We start from the raw sequence: 13,107 nt of genomic DNA, 5'->3' as shown, positions 1-13,107 counted from the left end.
GGTCAAAGAGGACGTCCCAGCACAGAAATCTTCCGGTGTTAGTTTGCAGACGAGAGATGTAGCAGTGTTTCCGTACTGAGTACCGTGCTGTGAAAAATTGATGATTATCATAATATGTACAAGCACTTATTAATGGTATGAAAAACAAATGCAACAAATCGAGATTCTGCCTGCATGTCGTATGTAGAGCATCTCCTCTTCTCTTGTCAGACTCAGCAGAGGGCAGCACACACACAACAGTAACACTTGTAATATCACCATCTCCATCCTGAGGCAAAAACTTTGAATATGTTAATAATGAAGGTGGGCGTGTCTTCGAGGACAGATATCCAGTTTACACTTCAATCCTGTTAGAGAACCCTCAGAGTGAGGTGTGTGTGTGTGTGTGTGTGTGTGTGTGTGTGTGTGTGTGTGTGTGTGTGTGTGTGTGTGTGTGTGTGTGTGTGTGTGTGTGTGTGTGTGTGTGTGTGTGTGTGTGTGTGTGTGTGTGTGTGTGTGTGTGTGTGTGTGTGTGTGTGTGTCTTACAGCAGCAGAGACGATCTGTGCAGAGATGCCCTTCAGCAGGCTGTGTCGAAGGACAGACCCGTGAACTGTTGCATTCAGATCTACTGTCCTCCTCTTTCTTCATGTCCACACACACACACACACACACACACACACACACACACACACACACACACACACACACACACACACACACACACACACACACACACGGTAAAACATACATTTTATCCACTTATTAACTGTTACATGTAAAAAGCAGGAGGTATGGAGACGCATGTTAAAGTGCGTGTTAGTGTTGTTTGATTGGCAGGTGATGACATCTCTGTCGGACACTTCAGGATGTGTTACATGAGGTTTTACATGCGTTGTGTAATTCTTTATTTTAATTTAAACAGTATTAATTTTGATGTATTTAACTGATCCAAGCTTGCTCTTTTTAATTCAAACTCTTTCTGTGTGAGTGCATTTATAAAAGGACAGACCATGTTTTGTTTGTGTTTATGTATGTATGTATGTGTGTGTGTGTGTGTGTGTGTGTGTGTGTGTGTGTGTGTGTGTGTGTGTGTGTGTGTGTGTGTGTGTGTGTGTGTGTGTGTGTGTGTGTGTGTGTGTGTGTGTGTGTGTGTGTGTGTGTGTGTGTGCGTGTGTGTGTGTGTGTTCCTACCGTTTCAGGTATGCTGGGTCTCCACTGTCTGAGCTGGCCAGAGACGAGGTGTCACAGGAGTGAGCATCCATGTTGTCTGTGTTGACCACGCAGGTGTCCTCCAGCACAAACGGTTCGTCTTCATCCTCCAACTGCAACAACACAAACACACTGAAGCTAAAGGATGGACACACACGCACACACACACACACACACACACACACACACACACACACACACACACAGCAACAACACACACACAGGGTAACATGACAGACCTGCATCTGCAGCTGTGTTGCGTTACTGTCACTCCACAGGGATCACTTCCTGTCACATCAATGAACACACATTTGTCTGTGAAGCTGTTTTTAAGGCCGAGGTAACTGCCGTCAGAAAACATGCTCCACACACGCGTGTTAACGTACACAAGGAAGGTGTTTTGTTTTTTGAGACGTGTTGCTGCCAGCGAGTTCAAAATTAGCTTATATTTTTTATAAAACAATAAAAATTCTCAGTTTCAACATGTGACATGTTGTCTTTGGTCTATTTTCAATTAAATATGCGTTTATGTGATTTACAAATCATTGCATTCAGTTCATATTTACATTTTATAAAGCGTCCCAACTTTTTGGGGGAATTGGGGTTGTAAATCAAATCAATGTTGGGTGTCCACACACTCGTGTTAACACGTTGGGTGTCAACACGTTGTCAACACGTGTTAACACGTTGGGTGTCAGCACCACCGGTGTCAGCACCACCGACAGCCTTCACACCGACCCTCCTCAGTGTGATGTTGGAGGCACGATGGGAACTCAGCACAGTCTGAGGGTTTAAACTGCTTCTCTTCCTGTAATCTGACTCGGATCAGGACCTTTTTAATCTTATCACTGAGGATCATTCTGTACCTGACGGCATGATGGAGAACACTAAACATCTGAAGGTCATGTCGGGATGCAGAGAACTTCAGAATAATGAAAACAGACACAAACGTGGTTTTATCTGTTAGCAGCACGTTCCAGGATCATTTATGCAAGTCAGGTTTTGACACCAAGTAAGGTGACCTGTAATCCTCCCTCCTGGTTTCAGGAGAGGCAGCATCCACTCTCCACTCCCTTTGAACAGACTGAAAAGATCTGCAGCGCTGTGTGACTGCAGATAGTCAGCAGAGGGCGCCACGTGTTTCATACTGAGGTCAGACGGTCACAGAGGCTTCAAAGTCTGTCAACCTTTAAGTTGTTTATATTTCTGCAGAAATATGACCTGAAACATAATTTTATCATGAGTCCTTTAAGCAGATCAAGAGGACAGAAAGGCAGACAGAAAGGCAGACAGACAGGCAGACAGACAGATACTTGACCTCACTCAGGATGCTCTCCAGTGTGGGCGGTGTATCCACCTGAGGAATATCAAACTCTTTATCATCGATCTGAGAACAGAAGTAGAGCAGAAACACGTTGGTTACAATCGTCCTCGTTTCTTTCTGCTTTCTTTGTGTTCATATCAAAAACCTCCTTCATCAGATCAACCGGCATCACGTCCGACATGAACACCACAAACAACACATCAGTACCGAGTCAAGTGCAGCCAAAGTAAGCAAAAGATACTATTTAATATTCACAGAGTTCACTCGACTATCATTTCATCTTTCTTCTCAGAAATTAAGTTCCAAGTTTTGTCTGTTTTTATGCGCTTTTCAAACTGAGTTTTGGTTTCTTCATCAGACAGTTCGACACTTTGTCTGTTCCTCCGCTCATTTTTACTTCTTTGATCTTTTCCACACTGATGATATCTGGTCTGTACAAACAGTGGAATCACTGTGGAGCACCAGAAATAAAACGACCTTCACAGTGACGCGGGAACACAATGTAAATCAGACGTGTGTGTTGGGAAGGTTCCCGTCACTGCAGCCACTTATATGAACGCTGATCAGTTTCATTTTTTTTCAAACCGACTGACAGGGGAGCCACTGAGCTCAGTAGTTCCCATGGTGACCCTTCGTCACCATGACGATGTTCAGCCTGATGGAGAGCTGTTGGTGTATTTCATTGGTCAATGTTACTGTTATTTTGTCAGCCCGAATCATATAAATGGATTTGACAACTATAATTGTCATTGGGAGATGATTTGTTGCTGAAGGCTGTAGTATTATAATTATACTTGTTCCTTCCCGTGTCCGTGGCTTTAATGACATCCCAGCTGGAAAAGTTACAAAGTTCTGGGAATATTTTCAGCTGTTTTTCATTTCCAGAATTTCTTTTCCTAAAAGTAGGAAAACGTGTTTTTGGTTTTTTTAAACACATTACAAAAAATACTAAAATACAATGCTACCACGATACATCTGTGTAATGTTTCTACTCTCGAGGAACAACACTGTGGGAACACTAAAAGAGAAGGTCGTACCACGTCATCCTGCTTTAAGAGGAACTTTTGGGAACACAATAAACTTCCTGCTGAAAAACATCACGACAACATCGCAGAATATTTTCAGAGTGTTTTCAGAACATAAAATAAATTCTCCCTGTGATGGGTGATTGGAGGACCGAGGCCCGTCAGAGCTGAAGCGGACCAGAAAGAGAAGTCAAATCAGCTCACAATCTGAACGCTAAAAGACCCGAGTCCCTTTTAGGACCACAAAGGTCCGGTCCGGTCCGGTTCGGTAGAGTGAGACAAAGATGAAGCTGAGGGGTTTTCTAAGAGATGAATGATGTCACCCTGTTTGATTGGTTTGTGGGAGACCAAACCTACATTTACCTTAAACTTTCTGAAAATTATTAGGACATAATAAGACATTCATTGGCTCCCTGGGTATTCTGGTTAAATACATCTGCATGGTAAACAGCCTCCGACCTAAATGACCATATTCATTATTATGAATGGTCTGTTCGCACATGCGTAGATTCAAAGATCCACTTTTATAGCAACACCAGTGGTTTCAGTTCGAGTCGCTGTCAGAACATTTACATCACGTCTCAGATAACTGGGTTGGTTTTAGATCAACGTGTTTTTTAAATTGGGCATTTTAAAGCAGCCAGCTGTGCAGCAGCAGCAGCTACATGGAAAAACAACACACTGCTGCTGGTTCTCCCTCCAGAACCTCCAGAACCTCCAGAACCTCCAGAACCTCCAGAAACCTCCAGAAACCTCCAGCACCGCCACGGTAGAAACAGAAGAGTCTCACCGAGTCCACTTCCACCAGGTTGAGCTGCGACGAGGCGGACATCAGGCTGCGGGCGTCCGGAGACTGCGACATGTTTACACCACTGATAAACAACTGCTTCCTGACGAGTCATCTGACCGGAAATACATTCATTACAACTTCCGGTACTTGTATTTCAAAATAAATATAGCCATGTAGCTTATCAATAATATTAATATCTTAAATACATTCGTATTATCGAGATGACACAAACAAAATATATTAGTTACACTTATGTCTTATATTTAAATATAAACTCTAGACCGCATGAGGGTTCCCAAATACGATGTTAAAAAAGACTGTTAACGTGTTAAATACGTTTTTATTGCAAATAAAGGATAGCAGATAGTGCTTCAATACATTTTAAAATACATTAATTTATTTATTGCCACAACAACAATGACACAAAGCTATATATATGATATCTGTAAAGTGTATAGTTCCTGTACAGTGTCGTCACCTCCACATTTCAGGGATAACCGTGGAGGAGCCGGACCAGGACCACGGCTTCATCAGTAGAAGGGAGACCCACCTTCAAACCACCAAACAGACCACCAGTAAAAACAAGTCAAAAACGTTGGTTCATGTTTGTGTGTCAAGCAGGTGTGGAAGCAGGTGAAATATATAGAAATGAATGGGTTGAGGACAATGAGAGCAGCTGGGTGGAGTCTAATCCACTTCAGTTAAATTAGTTTCAGTCTGGCAGGTGTTGAATGCACAGCAGGTGTGCTGCTTCAAAAACAGCACATACTGGAAAGTGGGACAGCTGATTCCTAACTTCACATCTACCTTCCCTGATGTCTTCAAGACAATTCGTCTGCAGACAAAAGGGACAGACGATCAGCTTTAAAATGAGCTTATAATTTTCATGAAACAATAACATTTCTCAGTTTTAACATCTGATGTGTTTTAATGTTATATTTTCAGATGTGGTTTTACATGATTTGTAAATTCTGTTTTCATACATTTTACACAGTAACCCAACCCAAAAAGTTGGATTACTTTTTGGGAAACAGGGTTGTAGACAAATGTTTTATCACAGCTTTGATCGACATAGACGGCGCTCATGTTGACATATTGTTGGCCCAGATGGAACCTCATAAAATCTGAATCTTGTGCAACTCATGCTTTATGACACTAAAAACAAGAGCACAAATTTTTTTTTATTTAAAAAGGATTTAGTTTGGATTACATCATTGTTGAATTACTGGAGTCTTCTTTCCTGAGTTTGATTTTAAGAGAACCAGTTTTGTGTTCAATAACAGTGCTAGTGGGGGCAGCAGGTTCAGAGGTGGGCTTGTTTAATGTGGGGATTTCATTTCTCTATTTTAATGTTTCATATTGTCTTCTTCAGGGAGAAGTCAGCAGTCTCGCTTTGACGTCTCCTGTTGGTCCCAACAATCCCGTCGTTCTGGGTTCACGTTCAGTCATGCAGCTCTCCTCTTAAACAAACACATGAATGTCACGTTTCATTGAACGTTACTTCATCCTCAGTGCATCTGAGAATACTAGTGAAAAAATGTGAGTCGGGCTGGTCGAGAATATGAATTTATTTGTATTTCTTAAAATAATTGAGCTATAATATTAGAGGTGAATAAAAAAAAAACGTTTAATGGTTTAAAACCAAAATCCAATCTGTGAAATTTAACTGGATTTAACTATATTTAAATATTTTTTTCCACCACAGACTGCTTGTCCTACACAGATGAATGAGACAGTAATAGATTGTTTAAAAAATTGTAAACACAATTTACATTAACTTTATTCTCATAATTGTGTAGTATTAGGCCAATTATTTGATTGCTGTAACATTCTCACTTTTGTACTTTTAAAACTTATATCTCATGATATTATGACATTATTCTCCAAATATATATTGTTTAATTGAACTGTCCTATAATTTGTGCTGGGCTCCGGACTGTTATTGTTTTTTTCCTGTTTCGTGAAACAAAAAAACCACGAAGAACAACGAGTTATATCATTTATTGTCATTATTTTGATTGTAGGTTATTTACATCTCTGCAGAATGCAGTGTTCTCTTAGTTTTATTATTATAGAAAGGTCACTGTGTGTTTGTGATGTAGAATACAATCCTCTAAGAGCTGTGACCCAAATACAACAGAACAGTCCTCTGGAGTGTCTTTAATCTGTTATAGACGGCGGAGACGTTTTATATGAATATCAGGAAGGTTTTTCTGTCAGATATAAATGATGTAGATTCATTATTGTTTATTGTGTCACGGGAGAAGAATCACCAAATAATAATAAGTGAATGATCTGTTATCGTTACAGGATCGTTGGCCTCTAAAACCTCTCATGAAACCTCTAAAAATCTGGACGTTTTTTTTTTTTTTTTTACAGAACATTACAAATTGAGAGTGTGTGTCATAATAATGATGGACCAGATAGTCTAGACACGTTACGTTTAACTTTTTGGGCCTGAGAATCAGGGAAGGATGAAGAGGAGGGAGGTAGGAAAGGAGACAAGGACGCTGCCGCGCGGTGTTGGGTCGCGGCCTGATGTATTCCTTCGACTCCGTTCACCTCCATTCACAGTAAATAAAAGCATGGAGGCTGTGACTCTCGGGATCTAACACCGAGCAGCGGGGGGTACAGACGCCGCCGCATGCGCTCTGTCTTCGACCAAAACACACAGGAAGGAAGCGGGACGGCGCTGAACGGCTGCCCGCTGGATTACACTCGTTTTCCGTGGACGAGCGGACTGTGGTTGGCGGTAGGAGCGGGACAGCCCGCCGTCCTGAGCATGAAGCGGACGGCTGTGGTGGCCAGGCACAATGGCCTCGTCTCTCCGCTGGGGAACAACAACTCCGGGGCTTCGAGCATCGTCTTACCGCTCCAGCCGAGGACCACCGGTCTCTGCGCTTCTGTCGACTCCGGTACCGGCGGCGGGATGGACGGCCTGCTGGATTTCTCCAAAGGCCCCACCGTCAAAACCGAGCTGGTGTGCAAATGGATCGACCGAACTTCTTCGAGACAGAGGCTGGGGCGGACGGCGACATCCGTCTGCGACCAAACTTTCAGCTCCATGCACGAGCTCGTGGACCACGTCACCACCGAGCATGTCTCCGCGGGGCTGGAGACCCTCAGTCATGTCTGCATGTGGGACGAGTGTCTGCGCGGCGGGAAGGCGTTCAAAGCCAAATACAAACTCATCAATCACATCCGCGTGCACACCGGGGAGAAGCCCTTTTCATGCGCATTTCCCAACTGCGGCAAGATGTTCGCACGCTCCGAGAACCTCAAGATCCACACGCGCACGCACACCGGTAGGCTTTTAATGGTCGGGTGAGGGCTCGCGGGGCGCAGATAGTCTGCTGTCATTGTGCTCTTTAAATCCGTGTCGGGCTCCTGGCGGAGCACACGGAGGGTAACGGAGATGGTTCAGCCTGTAGGAATCCCCTCCATGTTTACGGAGGCTCAGTTCACCACCGAGTCACATCCTCTTCATACTCCCTTGTTTCCTCGAGGAAGGAAGCGCGAGCGTAGACCGCAGCCCGGGAGTCATGCAAGGTGAAAAGAAGGGAGCTGAGATCAGCTGAGGGAGAGGAGGAGGTCTGAGGAGGTCTTCATCAGAGGGATCAGATGTTCAGAGCGATGTACATGAATAAACCTTTGAATTGTGTCAGCTGTAGCTAATGGCTCTGTAGATCTCTGTCAACAGGCCGTCTGCTGATGGTTTGGAGGTCAGTAGTGAACCATCCATAAGAGGACCTGCCGGGTTTCAGGGTCTACCAGAACTCTCTGATCTGGTTCTGGTATTTCGGGTCATTTTCAGGCTCTTATCAGACAGCAGGAGGGAGAACCAGACACACTGATGGCATCACCCACCAACCAGTCCTGAACTCACTAACAACAGATTATAAACCAACCAATATGTTATGATAATACAATAACTGCGAGCTAGATTTTTCTGGACATAAAAAAACCCCGTTTTTTCCCTTGATGAGAACCTTTAATAAGAGAACCGAAGGTTGTTTGTCACATTAATGGACCCCTGTCTCCATCCGGCCCCTCTGAGATGATGTCATCTGCACACGGTATAATATCCTATCTGAGACTTCAATCTGTTATGAAACAGGGACATCTCCCTTACTAATAATAAGTAAGATGGTCGAATGAGTTTAAAAACTATTCTCTGTAAATATTTAAAAATGATGCTGCAATAATGATTTATTTCGTAATTATTATCTGACATGTCTGTTGGCAGAAAGAAGTAATAGTTAAGTAAAGATTTTGTTATTATGTTATTACCAGCGCTACACTCATGTGATTGGCTGACACTGACTAATCTTTGAGTTTACTGTGATGTCATCGCCCGTCACACACAGCTTCCTGTCTTGATGTTCAGTGGTGATGAGGTCAGCTGACAGTGGAGGAAACTCCTCGGTCGTCTTTGAGGTGTGTTCGGTTCATCGTCCTGCTGCAGGATGAAGGTCAGACCAGAAGGTGGAGCAAGTTCCTCCTCATTCGGGTGGAGTCCGTTCATGTGTCCAGATGTGTCTCCGGACCAGTGAACTCCCCTCCCGGACCTGAACCTCTCACTGTGGCGTCGGTGTCTCTCCTGGTCGTCTCCTGTTTCTGTCATTGATCTCAAACTGGGATTCATCGGTGAATCCGTCTGATTTCTCTCCGTCCACCGTGACATGCTGCCCCGACAGGACTTGAGATGATCGGAGTCTCGCCTTATTTATGACTTAAATTCTATATCTGTGTGGAAGGTGCTTTTTCCGCCTAAGTGTCCAATCTGGTACGACACCAAATACTGTAATACACCCGTCGGTCCACGCTTACGCCTCGGCCATTAAAAAGTAAGGTGCCTCCGGTGCTGGAGGTCGGGTTTAGGAGCAGATCGGGGTTTGTGTTAAACAGTAACATCACGCGTACCTTTAATAAATCCGCTGTGATAACGGTGAACTTGGTGTTTGTGTTGCAGGTGAGAAGCCGTTCCAGTGTGAGTTTTGCGAGCGGCGCTTCGCCAACAGCAGCGACCGAAAGAAGCACTCCCAGGTCCACACGGCCTCCAAGCCCTACGACTGCAAGGCGCTGGGCTGCACCAAGTCCTACACGCACCCCAGCTCCCTGCGCAAACACATGAAGGTTCACGTCAAGTCGTCGCCTACCTCTGAGCCCCAGGACCTGTACGACTCCATCCCGCTGCAGCTCCAGCAGCCCTATCAGGCCGTCCTCGAGCCCCTCGACCTCAAAATGAACCGCCTCTCTCCGTCTCTCGCCAACAAACACGTTCACTTCCCTCTTCTGTCCGGTCACGAGTTGGACCTCAGCGAGGCCAGCGAGGCCGACAGTAAGCTGCTGCTGCGGAGTTCCTCCCCGATGGCGATGCCTCTGGACCTCTCTCTGTCCGGCCTGAAGAGCCAGCTGACCCAGAGGCAGCAGCAGAGCGGCAGGACCCCCCGGAGGAGCCAGCGCTCCGTCAACCCGGCCTTACCTCAGCTGTCTAACATTAAGGAGTGGTATGTCTGCACCAGGACTACAGCGCCCTCCTTCCCCCTGCTCCACCCGGACCACATCAAATCAGAACCTAGCGACGAGGACGACTACGTCACGTAAGACGGAGGGACCGGTTCCGTTGGACGTGAAGAACAGATCTCGCATCGACAGACCCAGGTCAGGCCACAGCGAGCGGTTGTATAGTTGAACATCGGCGGCCCGGGGAGAAGGTCTGTGATCGGAGAGAAAAGATTTGAACTTTTCCGTGTCACACGGAAAAAAACTGCGCTCAGAGATTATCACTGTGTGGACCAAAAGGACGAGAGGACTCCGACGTTCTGCTTATTGGAACAAAATGTTTTACAGGAAACTGCAAGTTATCAGTGTTAGCTAGCTGACTTGAACTAACACAGGAGTTAACTGTTTGTACAAGTGGACCAGAGAATGTTGGTGACTGCTCTGCTGGATGTTAACCGGGGTGAACAGGGTTTGTGTAGATGATGAGCTCTCCACTCAGACACGTCACTGACGGTTTCAGGGCTCCACCTCGGTGAAGCAGCTTCAAGGGCTAAATCGATGCTGGTGGAAGGAGCTGACGGTACACTGTAACCATGGTAACACGGCAGGTCCCAAACAGCAGCAGGTGGACAGCAGGAAGTACGCACCTGTGAAGGTCTCAGTGTGCTTTCAACAAACTGAAACTGTTTTTTTCCCCAACATTTAGAAAGTCGCAGAACCGTCGGAAGCAGCCGATTCTGCCGTCAGACTGACGGTCGGACGAATCTGCAGCTGAGCCGTTTTGTTGGAAGCAAACTGAGACATTCAGTCAGTCTACCGCAAGAAACCCGTTCAAATGTGTTGATGTGATCGTTGTCTAACCCGACGCAGCAGCGGGCAGTTCCAGTGCAGTCTGAAGAGAGTAGGTCCGACCCGTCTCTGTACCGATCAAAGTGTCTCCTTAACTTCCTCAATGGACCTATCAGTGGGTTGATCACCTGCCTCTGTTTACACTCCAGTTACATTTTGTCAACACCTCAATGGTTCCCAGAGTCACCACACGTCATACACACATTGCTTTAACATGGAAATGTCAATTAAAAGATGCACAAGACAGCTCGTATCTTTTCCTTTGTTCAGATGGTGCGACAGTGAAAAACGGGCTCGTGAATTTAAATATTGACTTGATCTAAAAATCAGTTTTCACTGTGATTACAGTCTCTCTGGAGGGATGGTTGCAGCAGTGGCGGAGTTTCAGCCGGTTTTGATGCACACTGATTGGTTAAAGCTGCTCTATATAGTTTCAAAATAAAACCCGAGGTCTACGGCCAGCAGGATAACAGCTGCTAACGCCAGGCTAGAAAAATAAGCAGGACTGTGTCAGACTGTAGCGCAGCTTGGTGAAGTGTGTCATGTTTATAGACAACACTTGAAATGGTAATAAGAGTCAAACCGATGTTTCGGTTGATTTCAAGCTGGACTGATTCTTGTTCACCCGTGTTCAGAGCGAGAGGAAGGAGAGAGACAGAAACACTGACCTTCACCTGTTAATTCAGTGCCGTGATATGATTATAGCCTCCACTGCTGTGATTCAACGGTACACGTGTTCTATATAACGTGCTCCAGGCCTTACGGTCCAATCACCTGCAGGGGAGGTTCATAAGTGACTAAACTCCCTGCAGTTGGTGTTGCACCAGTGATTTACCGCTCACCTGTCCAGGTCGTTCCCAGCATCAGCTGATGTGACCTCCAGTCTCCTCCAGAGCATCCGTGGCTGATGGATGGATCTGGAGATTTGTCTTCTGAATAAGTTTGTCTGCCGACATTCACTGGACCAGAACCTGTTTCAGAGCACGGTCACAACTGTGACCTTGGTCTTTGGATGTGATCAGTGAGTTATGATTCTTCTTCTTCACGTTGTCGGAGCGGTGGACCGGAGGTCAGCGCCGCCACCTCACAGTCACATGGTCCTGGGACAGAATCCTTTCAGCTCTCTGTGTGTCTGCTTTTGGTTTTCTAACGCAGGTCCGATCGATAAAAAGCCCTGAACAACACACACTGTGTGTGTGTGTGTGTGTGTGTGTGTGTGTGTGTGTGTGTGTGTGTGTGTGTGTGTGTGTGTGTGTGTGTGTGTGTGTGTGTGTGAATGACTGCAGCATGTTTGTGTGTTCCTCTCAGAGAGGACGTTCTTTATTTAAAATGTCTCTTTAATGCAGCACTAAAAGGTGGATTTAAAACAAAGATATAGACTTACATTTTTACTTTCTGTACTTTATCCAGTTTCTAAATGTTTCTGTGGACATTCATCCAACGTCTGTCTGTTCCTTTTATCGAGATACTTATCTTCTGTCCCCCCTGTTTAAACAGTGTGTCTCACACACTCCACACCAGAAGGAGTTTTACAGAGTCAAATTGTTTTATTCGTCTGAGCTTCAGCACATTTAATTTAAAATAAAATATTGCCATAAGATCAAAGTGCCAAGTGTCAGCTTTAATTTGAGGAGGTTTACATCACGATAGAAGGAAATGCATCAGAGATGTTGATCCTTTAACACACAGGGGCCAAAGTTGAAGTGTTGAAGATTGATTGTACAGATACACATAAAACTAAACAAAATTCTCAGACTTATCATCCAAAATTTTTTTTAAAAAAAGGACAGTCTGATCTGTGAAGGATATATAAAAACAAAAATCCATGATCTATACCCGCTGTATCCTGAACAGGGTCAATGGGAGCTGGGTAAACCTGGACAGATCACAGGGACACATAGAGACAGACAGAAACAAAGACTCATTCACACCCGGGGACATTATTTTTTTCAGAATCACCAATTAACCTGACATGCATGTCTTTGGACGGTGGGAGGAAGCCGGAGCAGGAGGGAGGAGCAGGAGGGAGGAGCAGGAGGGAGGAAGCCGGAGCAGGAGGGAGGGAGCAGGAGGGAGGAAGCTGGAGCAGGAGGGAGGGAACCCACGCAGGAGGGAACCCACCCAGGGAACAAGGAGAACATGCAGACTCCCAGTGACCAGGTGTGACTCATCAAGATGCTGATTAAGCAGCACAGTTGTGCCTTGGACTGATCACATTTAAAGGCCACAGCGTTGTCTTAGTATTAAAAGAAAATGTGACTATGCATTACACATTTGTTTGGGTTTGCTAGAAATGATCACGAGATCAGTTTTTCCCATAATGGCTTGGTCACAAATAAAGCCGCAGGGGGGCGGGGCTTAGAAACCATCTAACAACGGTTCCGTTCACACTTGTACTGTTTTCACTCAGCGGCTCAGCTCAAA

The 13,107-nt window shown here is 45.2% G+C and overlaps 2 protein-coding genes and 1 long non-coding RNA gene across 4 annotated transcripts in view; 1 reads left to right on the top strand and 2 right to left on the bottom strand.

Annotated features, from left to right (window-relative positions):
- Window positions 1–4,430, bottom strand: part of vps8 (VPS8 subunit of CORVET complex) — a 35,223-nt gene extending 30,793 nt beyond the window's left edge. The window contains exons 1-4 of one of the 2 annotated variants that reach the window (XM_069722568.1): window positions 4,330–4,430; window positions 2,509–2,577; window positions 1,173–1,303; window positions 527–623 (exon numbers count right to left, since the gene is read on the bottom strand). In XM_069722568.1, coding sequence (XP_069578669.1) covers window positions 527–623; window positions 1,173–1,303; window positions 2,509–2,577; window positions 4,330–4,401 — 369 coding nt within the window. In that variant the 5' untranslated portion in view covers window positions 4,402–4,430. The remainder of the gene's footprint in view (window positions 1–526; window positions 624–1,172; window positions 1,304–2,508; window positions 2,578–4,329) is intronic. The other variant, XM_069722569.1, reaches the window with a different exon arrangement.
- Window positions 4,431–4,708: 278 nt separating this feature from the next.
- Window positions 4,709–7,293, bottom strand: LOC138635203 (uncharacterized). The gene is made up of 2 exons (XR_011312090.1): window positions 7,200–7,293; window positions 4,709–4,879 (listed from the first exon to the last, which is right to left on the bottom strand). It is a non-coding gene; the product is annotated as an uncharacterized lncRNA (long non-coding RNA).
- On the top strand, window positions 6,873–10,975 carry LOC138635201 (zinc finger protein ZIC 5-like). The gene is made up of 2 exons (XM_069722570.1): window positions 6,873–7,634; window positions 9,302–10,975. Exons 1-2 carry the CDS (start codon window positions 6,974–6,976, stop codon window positions 9,934–9,936), a joined length of 1,296 nt encoding a protein of 431 aa, XP_069578671.1. The 5' UTR covers window positions 6,873–6,973; the 3' UTR covers window positions 9,937–10,975.
- The last annotated feature ends 2,132 nt before the right edge of the window (window positions 10,976–13,107 follow it).

This window comes from Brachyistius frenatus, unplaced genomic scaffold (assembly GCF_029030835.1).
Source record: "Brachyistius frenatus isolate BFR_SWC_R1_liver_20210118 unplaced genomic scaffold, ASM2903083v1 Contig_296, whole genome shotgun sequence".
Lineage (NCBI taxonomy): Eukaryota > Metazoa > Chordata > Actinopteri > Embiotocidae > Brachyistius > Brachyistius frenatus.
This window is presented reverse-complemented; position numbering and strand designations above follow the sequence as displayed.

Excerpts from the sequence above, each read along its gene's own strand:
- LOC138635201 (XM_069722570.1), top strand. The coding sequence starts at position 6,974 with ATGCGCTCTGTCTTCGACCAAAACACACAGGAAGGAAGCGGGACGGCG. Across the intron at positions 7,635-9,301 it reads CCACACGCGCACGCACACCG|GTGAGAAGCCGTTCCAGTGT; the intron begins GTAGGCTTTTAA and ends TTTGTGTTGCAG.